At 45.6% G+C, this 15924-nt stretch overlaps 1 protein-coding gene across 3 annotated transcripts; it reads left to right on the forward strand.

The window, feature by feature from the left end:
- Positions 1 to 978: 978 nt before the first annotated feature.
- LOC117147583 (histone-lysine N-methyltransferase 2D) lies at positions 979 to 15885 on the forward strand. Of its 3 annotated transcripts, none has more exons than XM_033314527.1 (4): positions 979 to 1407; positions 12248 to 14834; positions 14981 to 15114; positions 15278 to 15885. In XM_033314527.1, exons 1-4 carry the CDS (start codon positions 1369 to 1371, stop codon positions 15362 to 15364), a joined length of 2847 nt encoding a protein of 948 aa, XP_033170418.1. In that variant the 5' UTR covers positions 979 to 1368; the 3' UTR covers positions 15365 to 15885. The 3 variants fall into 3 exon arrangements, with proteins under 3 accessions (XP_033170418.1, XP_033170419.1, XP_033170420.1); XM_033314528.1 differs by having other exon boundaries at positions 14984 to 15114; XM_033314529.1 differs by having other exon boundaries at positions 14981 to 15885.
- The last annotated feature ends 39 nt before the right edge of the window (positions 15886 to 15924 follow it).

Here is a 15924-nt window from a genome sequence, read left to right on the forward strand (position 1 = left end):
AAGCCCTGCTCCTTGACTTTCATGGTTCAAGTGCAGCTTGTGTGTTTCTAAAATTGAATATGAAAAAAGGGGTCACCGACTGAATATGCCCATTATTAAACTCATGTGACGTAACTGAAACTTTTAGAGACTCGAGCTATGATGCGAAAGCACATGTGGCCCTATTTTCAATGCCTTGAACCTTGGTTGTTTTATCTTATTGTTTTAGCTTATTTCAAATTTATGGTACCGAGTTTTTCTATTTTCGTAAATTCTAAACGTAATTAAATTTTGAATTTAATTTTTATCATATTATACATACATTATATTGTAGTAACACACTTAGTAACACTGTTAAATAACTATTTTCCAACTCTGAAATACTTTGACATAAGTTTAAATGTTACTTCCTTTATTTATGTAGTGATTGAACAAATTGAAGAAATATTCTATGAAAAATTAGATTTTCCAATCAATGGAATTTACATATATTTGCAGTTCGACACAAGAAAACCAAATTAAAAAAAATCTACAAATTAAAATACTCGAATGATCCCAGATATTTTGGGACTATGATAATTGCAATCTATTGCAGACTTTTGTCAAGCTAAGGTTCAGTTCGCATTTTGTTGCAAGAAAGCCGTGCCACCAAACCCGCGATGAATGCCCGAGCCGCGTTCCATTGGGCACAGAGCCGGAGCCCAGATGGTGACCCCACTCAATCCTCCCAAGCCGCGGAGCTGGGCCGAAAGTCGGCGAAGTGCCTCCTCTGCCGTCCGTCGTTGTCACAGATATTTGCAACATTTCGCATGTGGCCTTTGAGCGGGTGCCGCTCACGTACGCTCCGCGCAGTCGCAGTCGCAGTATGTCTACGTCACGATCCCGCTCTCTCCCGCCAAATCTCGTTCGAATCTCTCTTTCCGGAGCGCGCTCTCTCTTCTCTCTCTCTCCCGATCGCAGTTGGCAGTTGTTGGCCTTACCTGTCGCATTTTCCACGGCCAGCGCTCAGTTCGTGGGCGCCTGCGCGCATGTGCAGTTCGAGTTTTCAGTTACAAGATACTCAGATAGTCAGATACTCTGCGTTCGTTCGTCGGCGGTGTTTTTGAATCGAGATCCAGTCGGCGATATAAAATATATACATACACATGCGTACAGCATCCCTGGCGATTCGGTGATAAAAGTGAAATTTGAGTGCCCAAAAAGTTGCCAAAATCACAATCAAATTTTTTGTTTCGTTTTTGTTCGAGTGCCGAGTGTTTAGTTAACCAATCTCAAGCGAAATTCAAAGGAATTTCAGGTAGCCAGCGGGTTTACCTGATCTCGCCGGGGATCACATCGAGATCAATCGCCGGAGAGGAGTTCGACCTTCAGCGAGTAGGAGATTGATCTATGTTCCACATGTTCCCGAGAAATCAACTGTCAGTAATGGTAAGTGCAACCGGCGAGAATCGAGAATACAGAATGCTAAGTAAGCCGGTGTGAAAATTACCAAGAACTCTTCACATGGAACCGTGCAGAATCGGGTTTACGATCGTCGAATTAGAAGAAGAAGAAGAAAGAGAAAAAGAAGAAGAAGAAGGGGTCTCGTAGGTCAGGATTTTAGCGAGGGAACCAGAGCTATTCTCGCTCCCCGGTGACTTTTAGGGTTTTTATGAGCACTTAAGAGATGGAGATTGTGCGATATTTGGGCTATAGAATATCTAGAATATCACCTGTGGAGCTCGTTATCACTTTCGATGGGAGAAAGAAGACAATGGAAAGGGAAATCAGCCTAGAAATTTCTGGGAACATCTATAAAAGCCACCTAGTTTATTCATTTAATTCGGCGATGTTGCTTTACAGTTTAATGTGAATATAAAGAACTTCTATTGTTTAAATCGCTTGAAATCTTTCGAGAGAGCATTTCACTAAGATATTGCTTATAGATGTAGGGTTCAAACACCCATAGGATTTTAATGAGTTCAGAACTGAGAGATTTTAGTGACTAGTTTGTTGGGAAATTGAGTTCTGACTGAAATGGAGCATAAATAAATGGTATCTAACTACCATTTAATAATGACTTTGCTTATTTCAGCATATGCTTTTACTTTATGAAAACTACAAATAATTCTCGTTAAACTTAGTTTAACAATGCAGAAGTAATGGGTGCTTTATTAACTCAGAAACTGGGCCAGCTTCTTGTTTGAGATACTTCAACGATTTCTATAAATATGTACATCCAAGTTTTGGTAATAAACTCATATATTAACCATTTACTTATTTCAATAATCATAGAATGAGATAATACACACATTAGTATCCATTAGTCAATGAGCATTATGAATTCAATTGTCGGGTTAAAGGCTGCAAATTGATCAATGATTGCAACAAAGTAGCCAATTAATCAATCTGCTCGCTTTTGAACTTCGGCCAGATCATGGAGTTGAGTTGCCAAATTGATCGTGATTCGGGTGCTCCAATAAAATCCCGACTCATTGCGCGCTGCCCTTTCCCATGGCCCCCAGATCAGATCAGATCAGATCGAATCAGTTCGAGTTGGGTATCTTTTAGCGCCCGGGGCGATCCATGATCATTACGCACCTTATCGTCCGACGATCTGATGGATCGCGGGAACTCTGAAATGCCGATCACGGATGGCAAATCGGTTGCGCAAGAGCCAGAAAATATTATGGCTAAGTGTATGTATTACACACATCCAATTGGGTGGCTCAGTTCAGTTAACTCAGTTCGGTACAGGTAACACGCGTAACAGGTGCGTCGAGTGCATTTCAATTGTAATTGTGGTGTTCGCATTGTAATTGAAATCGAAAATCGAAAGAGAGTGTTTCGCTTTTGTCTTTCGTTATATGTTTTCTGTATTTATGTTTTTTGAGTTTTTGGTCGGCAGGGGAAACCACGCGAGATGCATGACGAATATGGGCATTATTGCCATACATCTATGTAGTTAGGGTACTGAGCACTTGCGTATGCCACGTAATTGTAACACAGCCCCGAATTTCTGTGCAGAAATGGTATTGTCTTTAGGCACCCAAATATATCATAGCACTGGCCATCAGCATAACGCATTGTACATACCAAAAAGGCCGTGGCAATTCCCATTGTGTAATTGTTGAATTGCACTTTATGAGGCGGCACACACGCTTTATTCCTGGATTTATGTCTCTTTGGATATTTTGCATTTTTTTGTTTTTTGGGCCCTTTATCGCTGTGCTCTGTGCCGTGCATCGTAAAAACCGATAGGCAATCACCAGCCATGGAGTTGGTGTGATCACCGGACCACTTGAACCACTTGGGCCACTTGGACCACTTGTAGCACTTGGACCACTGGAGGGTTAAGGTGTCAATGACTGGTTAATGCGCTTGCCGCCCATTACATAATCGCCTTCGATGATGGCACCTTAATTCACCGAAGCCAACTGTCGACGCTTTAAGTAGATCGAAAAGGCAACAGTTAGCGGGGCGTGAAAAACTAATTCACATAATTGCTGAATTCACGGCAAGTACATATCTCGCCTCAAGGAGGGCCAATAAAAAACACATTCGTAAAACACCTCAATTTGCACTCAACAAACCCCTAATTTACCGGCTGTCGTGTTAAGTACGGGGTATTGTTGCACGGTTGCATCTCGATTAATTATGCGTCGATTTTATGTTTGAAGTGGCATTGAAATGAAGTATGGATCTTCAAATATGAAGTGTACATAAGTCCCAGTATTCAAGCTAACAAAAAGGCATCCCCATTGATTATTATATGTATCTAGTTTGGTGTGAAGGACATTTATTAGATATATCATCTTTTGCCATTTGGAAATATTCTTCTATGTATGTTGTTGCTTACGATTACTACTACTGTTAGTCATTTCAGATCATTCCGTTTATCGTTAGAAGTTAAATATTTCAATCACATCGTTTTGAAAAGTTTGCTTTCCTTTTTCCGCCCAGTCAGTTTAGCATTTTGGCAACTCACTCGCTTCCGTTTCGATTTGGGAAAGTACATATCTTGGTCTTTCTGGGCGGAAGACAATAGAAATTGAAACCTTTCTATGCAAATCGTAATAAATCAGAAATCTACGTTTCCCAAAGACAGATTTCCGATCCCACACCGCCCGCTTAATTGTATAATAGATGGACAAACGAGAGCAGTTATGAGAAATGCACATATATATACATATATATATGTATATGCGAGATACATGATTAGCAGATTACGCATACGCCGTGTGTTACATGCGCAGCACAGTGGGCCAATTAAGGCAATGGCTGGCAATTAACGAGCCGAACCGAACAATAAAATAACTGGCGCGACCATCGCTTTGGCAGCCACACTTAATTATAATTAAAATATCATATCTGTGTGTTTTGTGGGGCAGGGAAAAAACTGAAAACTAAAATCTGAAATCCCAAAGATAATAAAAGAGGAATACACATAGCTACAGTTTTAAATAATCAGTTGCAATTTCACTTCAATCTCAGCAGCCCACAAAGAGTGGGCCAGATTATTTATGTGACACGGTCTCAGCCTCCGACTTTCATAATTGGAAGCTGTCGGTTTGTTATATTACCATTTGGCATTTGGGCTTTTCTTTCCCACAGCAGTTGGCATGTCCAGATTTCCCCCTTGGCGGCCCATTTGCAGAACTTGCATAACGAGAAGCGAGAAAAGCTAGTGGGAGCGACCAGTGAGAAAACGCACGCCTAAAGTAATAATAGTACTAAGTATGAAACTCAAACACGACCTCTTTTTCCCCCCATCTCCAACTACCAACAACTTCAAACTCCAACTGACCAACGTAACTTAATTGGCGTCACTTAGGCCGGCGAACGATCTTAATTACCGCATGGATCAGGAAAATCCAGGTGTGTGTGTGTGGGGGGGGGGGGGTTTGTTGGACAGGTGCTCGACTTTTTATGACCTTACCCCACCCCTCCCCGCACTCCACACTAACCCTTTCTAAAGAAAAGAAAATAAAGAGCAAAGAAAAGCCAGCGCTCAACACGCAGCTGAAAAACAAAGGAAAATGCCTAGAAACAAAAGTGAACTTCAAGTCTACGACAACAATGAGAGCAACAACAACCACTTTTACTTTTGTTTTCATTCGAGCTAGTTGTTTTTTACAAGTTTATGCCGCCGACTTCTTTCTCATTTGGGATTTTCAACAGCCAAGTTCAACGTTGCACAGTGGGACGATTTCTATGAAAATCTCTTTCAACAAAAATAAAAGTATATATATATGTATATTTACTGAACTCTTTCTGAATTTGCTTGCAATTAATCTTTAAGAAATGTGAGTTCTTTTGATAAAAGAAAGTTGTTGTAACACAATAAGCCATTTGGAAAGCAATTAATTTTAAAGCTCAGCATTTTAGATCAAATCAAGCCGCCCGTTTACCAGTAATGAAGTTCTTTTATAGGTGAATACATATTTATAATATTTGATTAGTTTTAAAAGGTTTCCAAAATGATAGGAAAACAAATACTTTTGTTAATTTTTTCATATTGCATAAAACCACTTTTGGTTTATTTCCAACTTAATTATTTTTTATTAAGTTTAAATGATATCTGACTTAAATATAGAACAAGCTATGTGTACTTAAACATAAGTACAAGCCATGTTGATTTGAAATATTTGACTTAAATGTTAACTATACTTGCCCCACTGTGCCTCAGTAACCCACAAGGCAGGTCGCCGGAATAACGGCCATCTCCACTCGGGGGATCCCCCGCTCTCCGCCGGAACCGTGCAAAAAGTAAAGCAAACGACTAGCCGGTCGAGCGGGCGGTCCACAAAATTGGGGGGCAGATGGGGGGCAGACCGGACCGGTTCTATGGGATGGGGAAAAAAGGTTTCCAGGCGGAGTCAAGCTCACGTTGTCACACGACAATTACACGCAAGTGTTGAGAGTGAAGCGGCAAGCCCCCTTTCCCCCCTTTCCCCCCACTCCACCCCTCCAACGGACCGACCGAAACTTGGAGCGCGTGTGAAAAGCGCATAATTTTTGGACGCGGACAAATTTTCACTTTTTTCCCGAGCATCTCGCCAGCGATTCAAGCTTTTCTCTGCTCTGCTCCGCTCTTCTTGCTCCGTCCGCATTTCTCATTGTTTGAAATGATCACACCGCCTCGGAGGAGCTCCAGCCCCACATTGGTGGAGTAGCTCGGGTTGGGGCCAAGCCTGTGGGTGAGTGGAGCGACAATGGAAAGAGGGAGCAATAAAGTCCACAATGCGCCGATTATGTTAGCAATCTTGGGAATCGGTATTGTTGCCATTATTTTATTATTACTATTATGCCCGGCTCCCTATGGCTTTTTGCTCCATTTTATCATGGATCCAAATATGTGGGGGCTGTATGTATGTATGGGTGTGTGTGTGGCTATTTAAGGTAACTATATCACCGGCACCTTTGGACAATTATGGTTTCGCCTTGCCTTCATTTTCTACCACTATGCTGCTTGATTTGAGATTTGATTTGATAATTTATGAGTAATTTGTCATCCATCTTTCATCATTCGCACTTTTTACTGTAAGTACTGTTCTCAAATAAAAAACATAGTTAAGGAGTACGTATAACTTACTTCACTTAATAGATATTCTATATGATGTATGATGAACCTTTGTGTATTTTAAATTATTTTGTAGAAACACATCCACATCCCAGCCCACAAATTTCTCTTTCATCCTTCCTTGTCTCGCGCAGATACCTATATGTACATACATATGTATCTTTATCTATCCTATAGCCGTGGGACATTGTGCGTAACCCAGGGAGCAGAAAGTCAGAAAGCGGTAATCGATCCCATCAGACGAGCAAGACACCACAATCGACATCGCCTGCGGTCTTCCGGGACTCGAGATCGGGATTTGGATTGGGACTGGGATTGGCTAGACCCATAGATATATGTATAGATGGGTATTATGCAAAGTGGGTTGCATTGCACTGCGATCGATTGTTCGATTGATCGTACAACAGCCAGCATGGCATCCAGATGGCAAACAATGCACTAATTTGTTTATAATGACTGGCGAATGTGGAGCCATCGGGTTATGCGACAAATGCTGGGTGGAAACTTGTTAATTGCTCGCGTGCTGTCACAATTGCGATTCCGCATTGCGTCGAATATATATATGTAGAGGGGTATATGAACGTACATCATCATTATGATCATCAGCGCAGTTGCGCATTGCTCGTCGCACAATTATGTACCATATGTACCATATGCAAGTAGTCACCAGCCATGACAGACATTTCGAAAATGTCTGTGGCATTTTTGGTCTTCAGATCAGCCACTTCCACTTCCCAAAATCCAACCCGATCCGCAACTCCAGCTGAAACTGAGCGTGGCGGGCAGAGCTAATCAAATTAGCCAGCTCCATGAGTTGTCCACATTCGAGTGAATCTCTGAGGTCGTGACAAGGCCAATGGCCACTTGGACACTTGGACACTTTGTTTTCCGTCTAGGTGAGATTTATTTTTCGGCAGCGAATCTGCGTGTGCAATTTTCACGTCACACGGGATAGAGTCATCATACTTTTCGCCGGAGTAATGAATGCCTGCTAAATGTGATTAGCGTGATTTACTGCAGGAAATTTACTTGGAAACACACTTGGTATTAAGCCATGACAATCGAGAATCCAAGCTTTTATATCCATTGGATAACAAGTTATAAATATGAATTCATGTTAATAAGTATAAAATAATACTCCAAAGTGCTCAACTGATTTTCATATTATAGAGGCATAACTAAGTTCGTAATACCGCATCCATATCAATTTCCTGCCCAGCGTCAACAAAAACTAATCAGGCTATTTAATATATATAACTTCGCATTATTCGCCGGCCATCGGAGATAGCAGTCGTATAATATTCGACAGACACCTGTCGACCAATGAAATTGCGAACAGATAAATCGATCATCGATAAAAGTCACTTCGAAAGTACTCGTAAATATAATTTGAGTTGTAAGTGGCCCACGGTGGAAGATCATAAAGGCCTGAGGTCGATAACGAATATTGGTGAAATTAATTATTGATTGTCAATCGTCATTTCACTCGCTTGGCTTCATTCGCCTCAGTTGTCCCACATTCGGCGAACGGCGATCATTTTGCATGCATTTTGTGCCGTCTCATTTGGAAAAAGAGTTGTCGCCAAGAAGCGGGGAGATCTCAGTCCCCACCTGTCGCCGGTCCAAGCGACACCAACCACAACAGACGTTTCCGCCACGAAGACCCATGCCCATATGATGAGTGGGCCAACGTAAATACGGAAAACGTTTCTCAATTGCCTGGAAAAGCAAAGAAAGACGGCTGCCACTGATCAGCAAAACGAAGCGAAAGTGATGGCCCCACGTTGGGCGCCATTTGCTGGATCAGATAGTCCCACGTTGGGCGCCACCTAATGGACCAGATAAGTGGATCGATAGGAGGCCAAGGCGTTGCCTGCGGAGCAGGGTGTCACGATCCGGCCGATTGGGAAAACAATAGAATTGCAGTGTGCAATCACCGCATTTGGATCTGTCTCAAGACATGTCGCACATGACAGTCAACGTGTGTCAGCTGCTACCACCACTTTATGTCAAGCCAGCAGCAAACGTCAAATGGAATGACCGCGTGTAAAACTAAGTAGCAGTTACGAAACTGTTCATGTATATATTGGAAAACTGTGCGTCTTAAATAGGCCCACCAAATTGTACATATATACAGTAAATAAGAACTAAGTTTTTGGTATGATGGCTTGTCGTTGGTGAAGAACTTGTAATCGCTGCTATCCAAAGCAAGTTAAGCCTTCCAAAAATATAACTCGACTATCATGTACTTCTTACTCAGCTAGTGGGAGTGCGAGAAAGATATTCGAAATGCAACCTTCTAGCTTTTATAGTTTCCGAGATCTTGAATAGTGGTGTTCCTGGGTAGGATATATGTATATACTATAATATATATTACATACTTTTCTACAAATGTAGCATACCCTTTTACTCTAAGAGTAACGAGTATAACCAGCTTTCTTTTAAGCTTAATGGTCAGCCAACTTAAAGAGTGTACAATTTGGATTATTACCCAGATTAATCATCACATTTAAAAACACTCCTTGCCTGGGTTTTCCGGGATGGGCACATCCATTGCTTGGAAGCCCAATAAATTTGAATGCACATATTCATGGGGTCATTTCTGGGGGCATAGCTGCCATCTTCGTGGCCGCATCCATAACCATCTGCATTTCCATTGCCACGTCCGCCGGCGGTTGACGACTTTGAGGCCCATAAAATGGCATTTGTTGTTGCCATTACTTTGTTTTATTTTATTTTATATTTTTTTTGTTGTTGTTTCTGTTCGCCTGGGTTTTCTTTTCCTTTTTGCAACAATATTTTTCAACGGCGCATGCGATATGAGTATATTTTCATAATTAATTTCTTTGCCTTTTGTTGTGCGAAGTGAAATATTGCTGCAAGCACTCATGGAGCACTCCTACCACTGTTGTTGTTGTTTGGAAAACCTAGTGCCGCGCTGTGACAGTTTTTGTTGTTGTGGCATTTTTCCTTTAGCCTCAAATCCCCCCGCTGCCAAGTTTTATCGACAATTTCACTTTTGCGCAGCCGCAGAGGAGCGAAGATGCAGCTGAAAAGCGGGAGGTCGCTTGGTCTGTCGGTCGGTTGGTCGGTTGGTCGCTGTTTCGGTCTCTCATATGCGATGACGATGGGATGCCAACAATTGCGGTTTGGTTATTTGCCCCCAAAAAGATTCCCAAGCACATTGTCGGATCGCGTGCAGTAGCCCCCTTTCCCGCCCCCCATTTTTTCTGGGCCCCCATTTGTCAAACCCTATGGGCTCCATGGGCCCGAGTTTCCCATTTTTGCCATTTTCAAGTGCAAAGCCAAGGTTGCATGCGCCCATGCAGATCCTCTCCAGCGGGAGTTGCAGAAGTTGCAGAAGTTGCTTGTATTATCGACACGAAACGAGTTTTTGGGCCCTCATGCCGCCGATTCCCAGCGCAGCGCGAGTTCCGAGAGTCGCAGTCAGACCAGATCCAGACCCAGACTCCGATTGGGGCGCCTCACTTGGCGAAAAGAGTGCCGAAAAATCTGGCCCATGGATGCTAATTATATGCAAGCTTTGTTTATTTAGTGCTTTTGGAATTCCATCTTAACTTGGCTTATAAGTACTCACTGACAAATTGTTTCATATGAAAGCGATCCCCAAATCATCAATTATTGCTAACTTATTAGAAAAACCGCTTTCTTCATTAAGTTCCATCATATATTTAATATGGAAGATGAAAGCCAATTTATATCCGAATATATACATTTATTTGCAATTATTTTCTGAGTGTAGGAGCTGACTCCTCCATCTGTCAGCTGCTCGGTTGTTTGCCAACAGTTGCAGAATTTCACTTTCTTTTCAAATTGCGGCGACCTCGATTTATTGCCAACCCAGCGACATCGCCATGTGGACGCGGTGGATTCCAGCGGAGTGGGATGGCGATGGCTATGGAGATGGGGACTCGGATTGAGTGGCAGTGGCTTTGGTGGCATTAGTGGCCCCCGCGGATCTGCTTTTGTTTTGATGCCCGCGCCGTCGGCGGGCATAATTGAATTACGTTGAGCCGAGCTAAGTCGCAGCTTCTGCTGCTCCATGGGCTCTAGGTGGAAGTGTATCCCAAATAGGAGACGAGCTGAATAAACACATAAAATAAAATCATAATAATTATGGGAAAGTGAACGCCCATTGTTAACTCTGTGCTGTCTCCGTTTTTGGCTGCTTATTGATAACTCACATTAATGAGAGCTAATTTTCACATAATTAGCTGTGTTGCCTGGCTCACTGGGTACTGGGAAACTGGGTTGGAGGTCCAAGGGTTGCTTGGGATTGGATTGTATTAAATGGGGATTGGGCCAAATGGGGGCTGATCACTTCTGGAGACAAACTCTCTTTTGGATTTATTTCTGCCCAAAAGCCAACTATCTATCTATCTAATAAAATTCATGACGAATTATGGTTTCTAATGTAGAAAGTCTAGTATCATTGGAATAAAATGGTAAGCCCCTAGTTCCCACACTCATAAATTGGTGATGACTGATTATCCGATCGCTTTCCAACGTTTCCCAGCTAACTGTTGACCTTGGAGCGACCTTGTGAGGGGGTGGCCTACGATGCGCATCAATCGCAGCGGATCGGATGCAGTGCAGCCAGCTGGCAATAAATCAGCGGATGAAAATAATGGCCATAGATAATGGCAAATTGTCGTTTAGAGATGCACATGAGTGGGGAGGAAGTCATCAGCGGTCGAGTGTGTGTGAAAGGGAAGTTGAGGGGAATTGGCCAGTAGCTGGTTGGCCAATTGCCTTGGCTAATTATCAATTTTGGACAACTGACCACCGACCCAGCCCCAATTGACCAGCCCGACCCACCTGGAGAAAGTTGCGTCCACACATTGGTGATTGCCTTAAAGAAAATGGCTTTCTTCTAACTATTACTCAACTACATATTTAGCATTTCGAAACGAAGGTTCTTTCGTGTGTGTAAACAACCATAAAGGAGTTTTCACTCCACCACGCCACCTGATAATTGATAATTGAGTCTATATCTCCGCTCTAAATGGTTTATAACTTAGTCAACTTGTTTGTGCTACCAAGAAGTACTAGGTTAATCAGTTCGTGGAAGTCTTTCCATTCAAATGCCGCTATCGTCGTCCAAAAGCCAAATAATTATTTATAACAATAACAATTTTATAACAATGGCATCGTATTACCATTCTTAAGATACATATGTCGCAGAAACCCTTCCAAATGTTCACTTCGTTTTCAAAAACCTTCTTTCGAAGTAACTAATTTTAAAAGTATACTACTGTCAAATTACTTTTTAAAACTTTCAGTAATATGGTTGAAAAGTTGAAGAATATTTTCCAGAGAGAAAACACTTTCAACTGGAAAAATCAAGTAATCAAGTTGTGTTTCAACATAATTACTGTGTTTTATCTTAGTTCGTTTTTTACTTGGTAACAAATATCTGAATTGAATGCTTCAATTTTTTCAATTAAATTGGGTTATTTATTCCGTGGGATTTCTTGATTTGGCATGTGTCAACTGCAAGTCCATGGAAACGGAACCGGATCAGCTGCTTGGCGCAGTGGCACATCTTTCATCTTAGTCCGCAACCGGATCGCCTGCTCTCTATAAATTTGGATCGTTGGCGTCTGGCTGGGATTTATGAGATGGAAAGTGAAATTTGGCATTCAATTGAACTCACCCCGTTTCTCCCGCTCTTCATTTTTCCAGGCTCTCCAACGGCGATCGGCGTCTCTGGGTCTGCTCACCTTGATAGTGGCCTCCTCCCTGGCGGCAGCCACAGCGCAGGCCTCGGTAAGATCGGGCAGATCCCCACTGCCCGCCCAGCCGGCGGATCACCTGGTGCCGCCACCACTGCCCGTTCCCCAGAGACTATCGCACGCCGGAGCGGGTTCTCCAGCGCCTCCTCCATCCCCTGCACCCATTGCCGTGCCCGAAGCCGGCTTCATGACCCGCGTGGCCAGGTGGTTCGGCTTGGGTGGCGCCCAGTCGTCCAAGGATCAGCAGCTGAGTGCCTCCAATTCGCTGAGCTATGCCTATCCGAAGCCAGTTGCCGGCTTCGACGCGGGTGGCAAGCCGTGCAGCCTGTGCAACAAGTATCCTTGGGTGCCCATGGTGGGCCAGCAGCAGCAGCAGCAGCAGCAGCCGAATCCCCAGCAGCTGAACAACCAGCTGCAACAGCATCACCATCATGCGCAGCAGCTGCAAGTGCAGCAGCAACAACTGCAGCACATCCCGCAGCAGCAGCAGCACCCTCAGCAAATACCACAACAGCATATTCCGCAGCAGCAGCAGCAACCCGTCCCGCAGCAACACGCAACATGGCAGCTGCAGCAGCCACTGGCTCAGGCCTCACAGCAACGTCAGCGGGCGGTGCAATTCCTTCCCAGCGCCGGACAGAGTGTCTTCCTGCCCCTGGCGGTGCCACTGCCTCCGCTGTACAATGCCCAGCCATTCCGGCCTGTGGTGCCACCGCTGGTCAAGGAGAACGTAGTGGCCCAGTCGGAAGTGAGACCCGTGCCGGTTTCCCTGCCCCTACCCACTCCTGCTCCGCCAGCCAGCACCTCCAGCTTCGAGATCGTGCAGAGCCACCAGGTGACGGACTTTGTGACGTCCGTGGAATACCCAGCCACGTTCGTGCAGTCCCATGCCATCGATCTCGGCTCAAGCGGATCTGCGGCCAGCCAAAGACCAAGTCATGAGTTGGCCTTGGAGCAGGAACTGCAGGCGGATATCAGTACGGTGCGCTACCAGTTGGAGGATCTGAGCAGTGGTCAGGTGCATCAGCATTTGCCAGCCTCGCAGTTGCTAACGGAGATCGGGCATTTTGCTGAGACCACTACGCAGCCACCGCCGGCGGATAATTATCCAGCGGCCTCGTCGCAACAGCAACTGGAGCAGGAGCAAGAGCAGGAACAGGAGCAGGAGCAATCCTTCTACTATGCGGAGCAGTTTCAGGATGAAGCCAGCACACTGCTATATAGCACCACCACGGAGTTGCCCACCACCACAGCACCACCACAGCCACCACCGGCGCCGGTTATTGAGCTGAATAACCATCTGGCTGCAGTGCATCACTCGCACCGCCAGGGAATCGGCAGGGGCAGGGAAACGCCAAAGCGTCTGCTGGACTCGCCCATCAACCACGCCCCCTTGGCTGGCGCCGGAGGACGACCCTTCACCCGCGATCCAGCCGATCTCAATTTCCGAGTAAGCCAGGTGTACACGCCCACGCAGCCACCAACGCCCACGTCCACGTACGGTGCGATCGATGCCAGTGGACAGTTTGCTGGCATGTCACCACCGAGTCCGCAGCAGGTGATCATACCCTACACCACCAAGCAGCGACCACGCCCCTTCGAGAGCTGGACGCCCCTGAAACAGCAGACTCCACATCAACTACACCATCAGCCGAATCACCACCACAATCACCACAACCACCAAAGCAACGACCTTGAGGAGGAGCCACACGAGCAGCAGGAGTCCAAGCTGGCTACAGCCACCGTGACGGCGCCGCCTAATTCGCGACGCACCACCAAATACCTGACCAAGATCCTGGCCACCAATCTGAGGGAGTTGCTCAAGCGGGAGAGGGAAACGAAGCGGCTGCCTGGTCAAGGATTGGGTGTGGACATCTCCCGGCTGCAGAAGAACATCGATGGCTGGACGGAGCAGGAGTACAACTCGCTGTCGCATCGTCCCAGCACACCCACGATTCGAGGAAGATCCAAGCACATACCGTCCGAGTACCTGACCACCACTACCACAACTCCAGCGCCGTTATCGCAGCGCCAGTCGAAAACCACTCGGGGCGAGGGATTCGAGCTGGGTGGCGCTCCACCCACTGATGCCGGGGATCTGTCCACTTCCATCAACAATCTGGAGCAACTGCATCTGCTCGGCGAGCGGGGATCGAAGGGCTTCCAGCCCATCGAGGACAACCGCCTGCATTTCGACTACTACGATGCCCAGCAGCGACCAAGATCCACGTCGGCCATGACCACCATCAGTCCGCCCAGCACCACAACCACCACCAATGCACCGCCCACCACAACGACCACGGTGGTGACACCGCTCTACGTGCGCAGCACTCCGGCGCCCAAAGAGCTGTGGAAACAGGCCCAGGTGGCCATCCTGCCGCAGACCAACGAGAAGGTGTACGTGGTTACGCCACAGCCACGGCATCAGAAGCACCACCCGGCGGAGCATCGGGATCGCCATGTGGCCTCCGCCTCGGCGCCCAGGCCCGTTTACCAAACGCCAGCGCCGCGGTTTCCAAGGATGCGACCAACTCCAGGTGAGGGTGGGGAGATTAAGGAGCTAAGAGAGTCTTACTAAACCATATAGAGTATTGATGATCGTGGGACATATGCTTTTATTAATAGTTACTACATTTTGTTTTATTAGCCAATCAAAACTAACTACTCATTGTCCATTGTCCAGCAGGCGAAGTGAAGTCGGCCACGCCCACCAGCTCGTCGCAGCTGCGCAACTATACGCCGGACATCTTCGGGCTGATGGGACTGTCCGCCTATGTGCCCGCAGAGCCCGTGGAGATAATCGACGGAAACTCCAAAGTAAATCGCAACTCACCTCGTCTAGACATGTAATCGAGCTTCTCTCTTGTCTCCACCACACACTGAACACCACTCACCCACATTGATCCACCCACCAAATTGCACCAACCCATCAACCAACACGCACCACCACCCACCACCCACCATACATCGCACACCGCAGGTCAACACGATAGTGACAGCAGCGCCGACGGCGGCGGCACTTCAGCGACCCACAGCGAGGCCCACGATGTCGCCCTCGCCCAGATAGAGGTCGAGGCAAGGTCAAGGCGCCCGGAGCCGCACAGCCCCCCATCCTGTTGTAATATATTTCACCCCAGCCGCCCCGCCAGGCCCCCCGATCGCAAAGTGGAGCGAGGATTCGACCTGGATATAGAGCAAAGTCCTTGGAAGCGCTACGATGAGAGGAGATCCCAGATCAAAGTTAGAGTATTTTCGCATTTGGTAGCTTTATGAACACACGAGGAGGATCAGAGAACCAAAGGAGTGGAGCTGCCCGTAGTATATACATATATATTCGAAAAAGGATTTGTATTCACAATTCGCTGTTTTTGTTTTTTTTTTTTTTCTTAGTAACACCTCTGTGTTTTTTTCGTCCTGGCTCTTCCTTTGCTAGTTGTAGTTCTATGTATAAATACCTATTATATCTATTTCAATCTATCCGAAGAGCGGGTTGTCAGGCGGTTTGACAACGTTATAATCGATGTGCAACCAAAATATAGCAAATATGAACAAACAAACGATCGAATAAAATTAAACCGAGCAAAGTCATTTTAATGTACCTACTCTACCTTGTAAGTATGATTGAAT

Source organism: Drosophila mauritiana, chromosome X, assembly GCF_004382145.1.
Source record: "Drosophila mauritiana strain mau12 chromosome X, ASM438214v1, whole genome shotgun sequence".
In the NCBI taxonomy this organism is placed as follows: domain Eukaryota; kingdom Metazoa; phylum Arthropoda; class Insecta; order Diptera; family Drosophilidae; genus Drosophila; species Drosophila mauritiana.

Excerpts from the sequence above, each read along its gene's own strand:
- LOC117147583 (XM_033314527.1), top strand. The coding sequence starts at position 1,369 with ATGTTCCACATGTTCCCGAGAAATCAACTGTCAGTAATG. Across the intron at positions 1,408-12,247 it reads GAAATCAACTGTCAGTAATG|GCTCTCCAACGGCGATCGGC; the intron begins GTAAGTGCAACC and ends TCATTTTTCCAG. Across the intron at positions 14,835-14,980 it reads AAGGATGCGACCAACTCCAG|CAGGCGAAGTGAAGTCGGCC; the intron begins GTGAGGGTGGGG and ends TCCATTGTCCAG.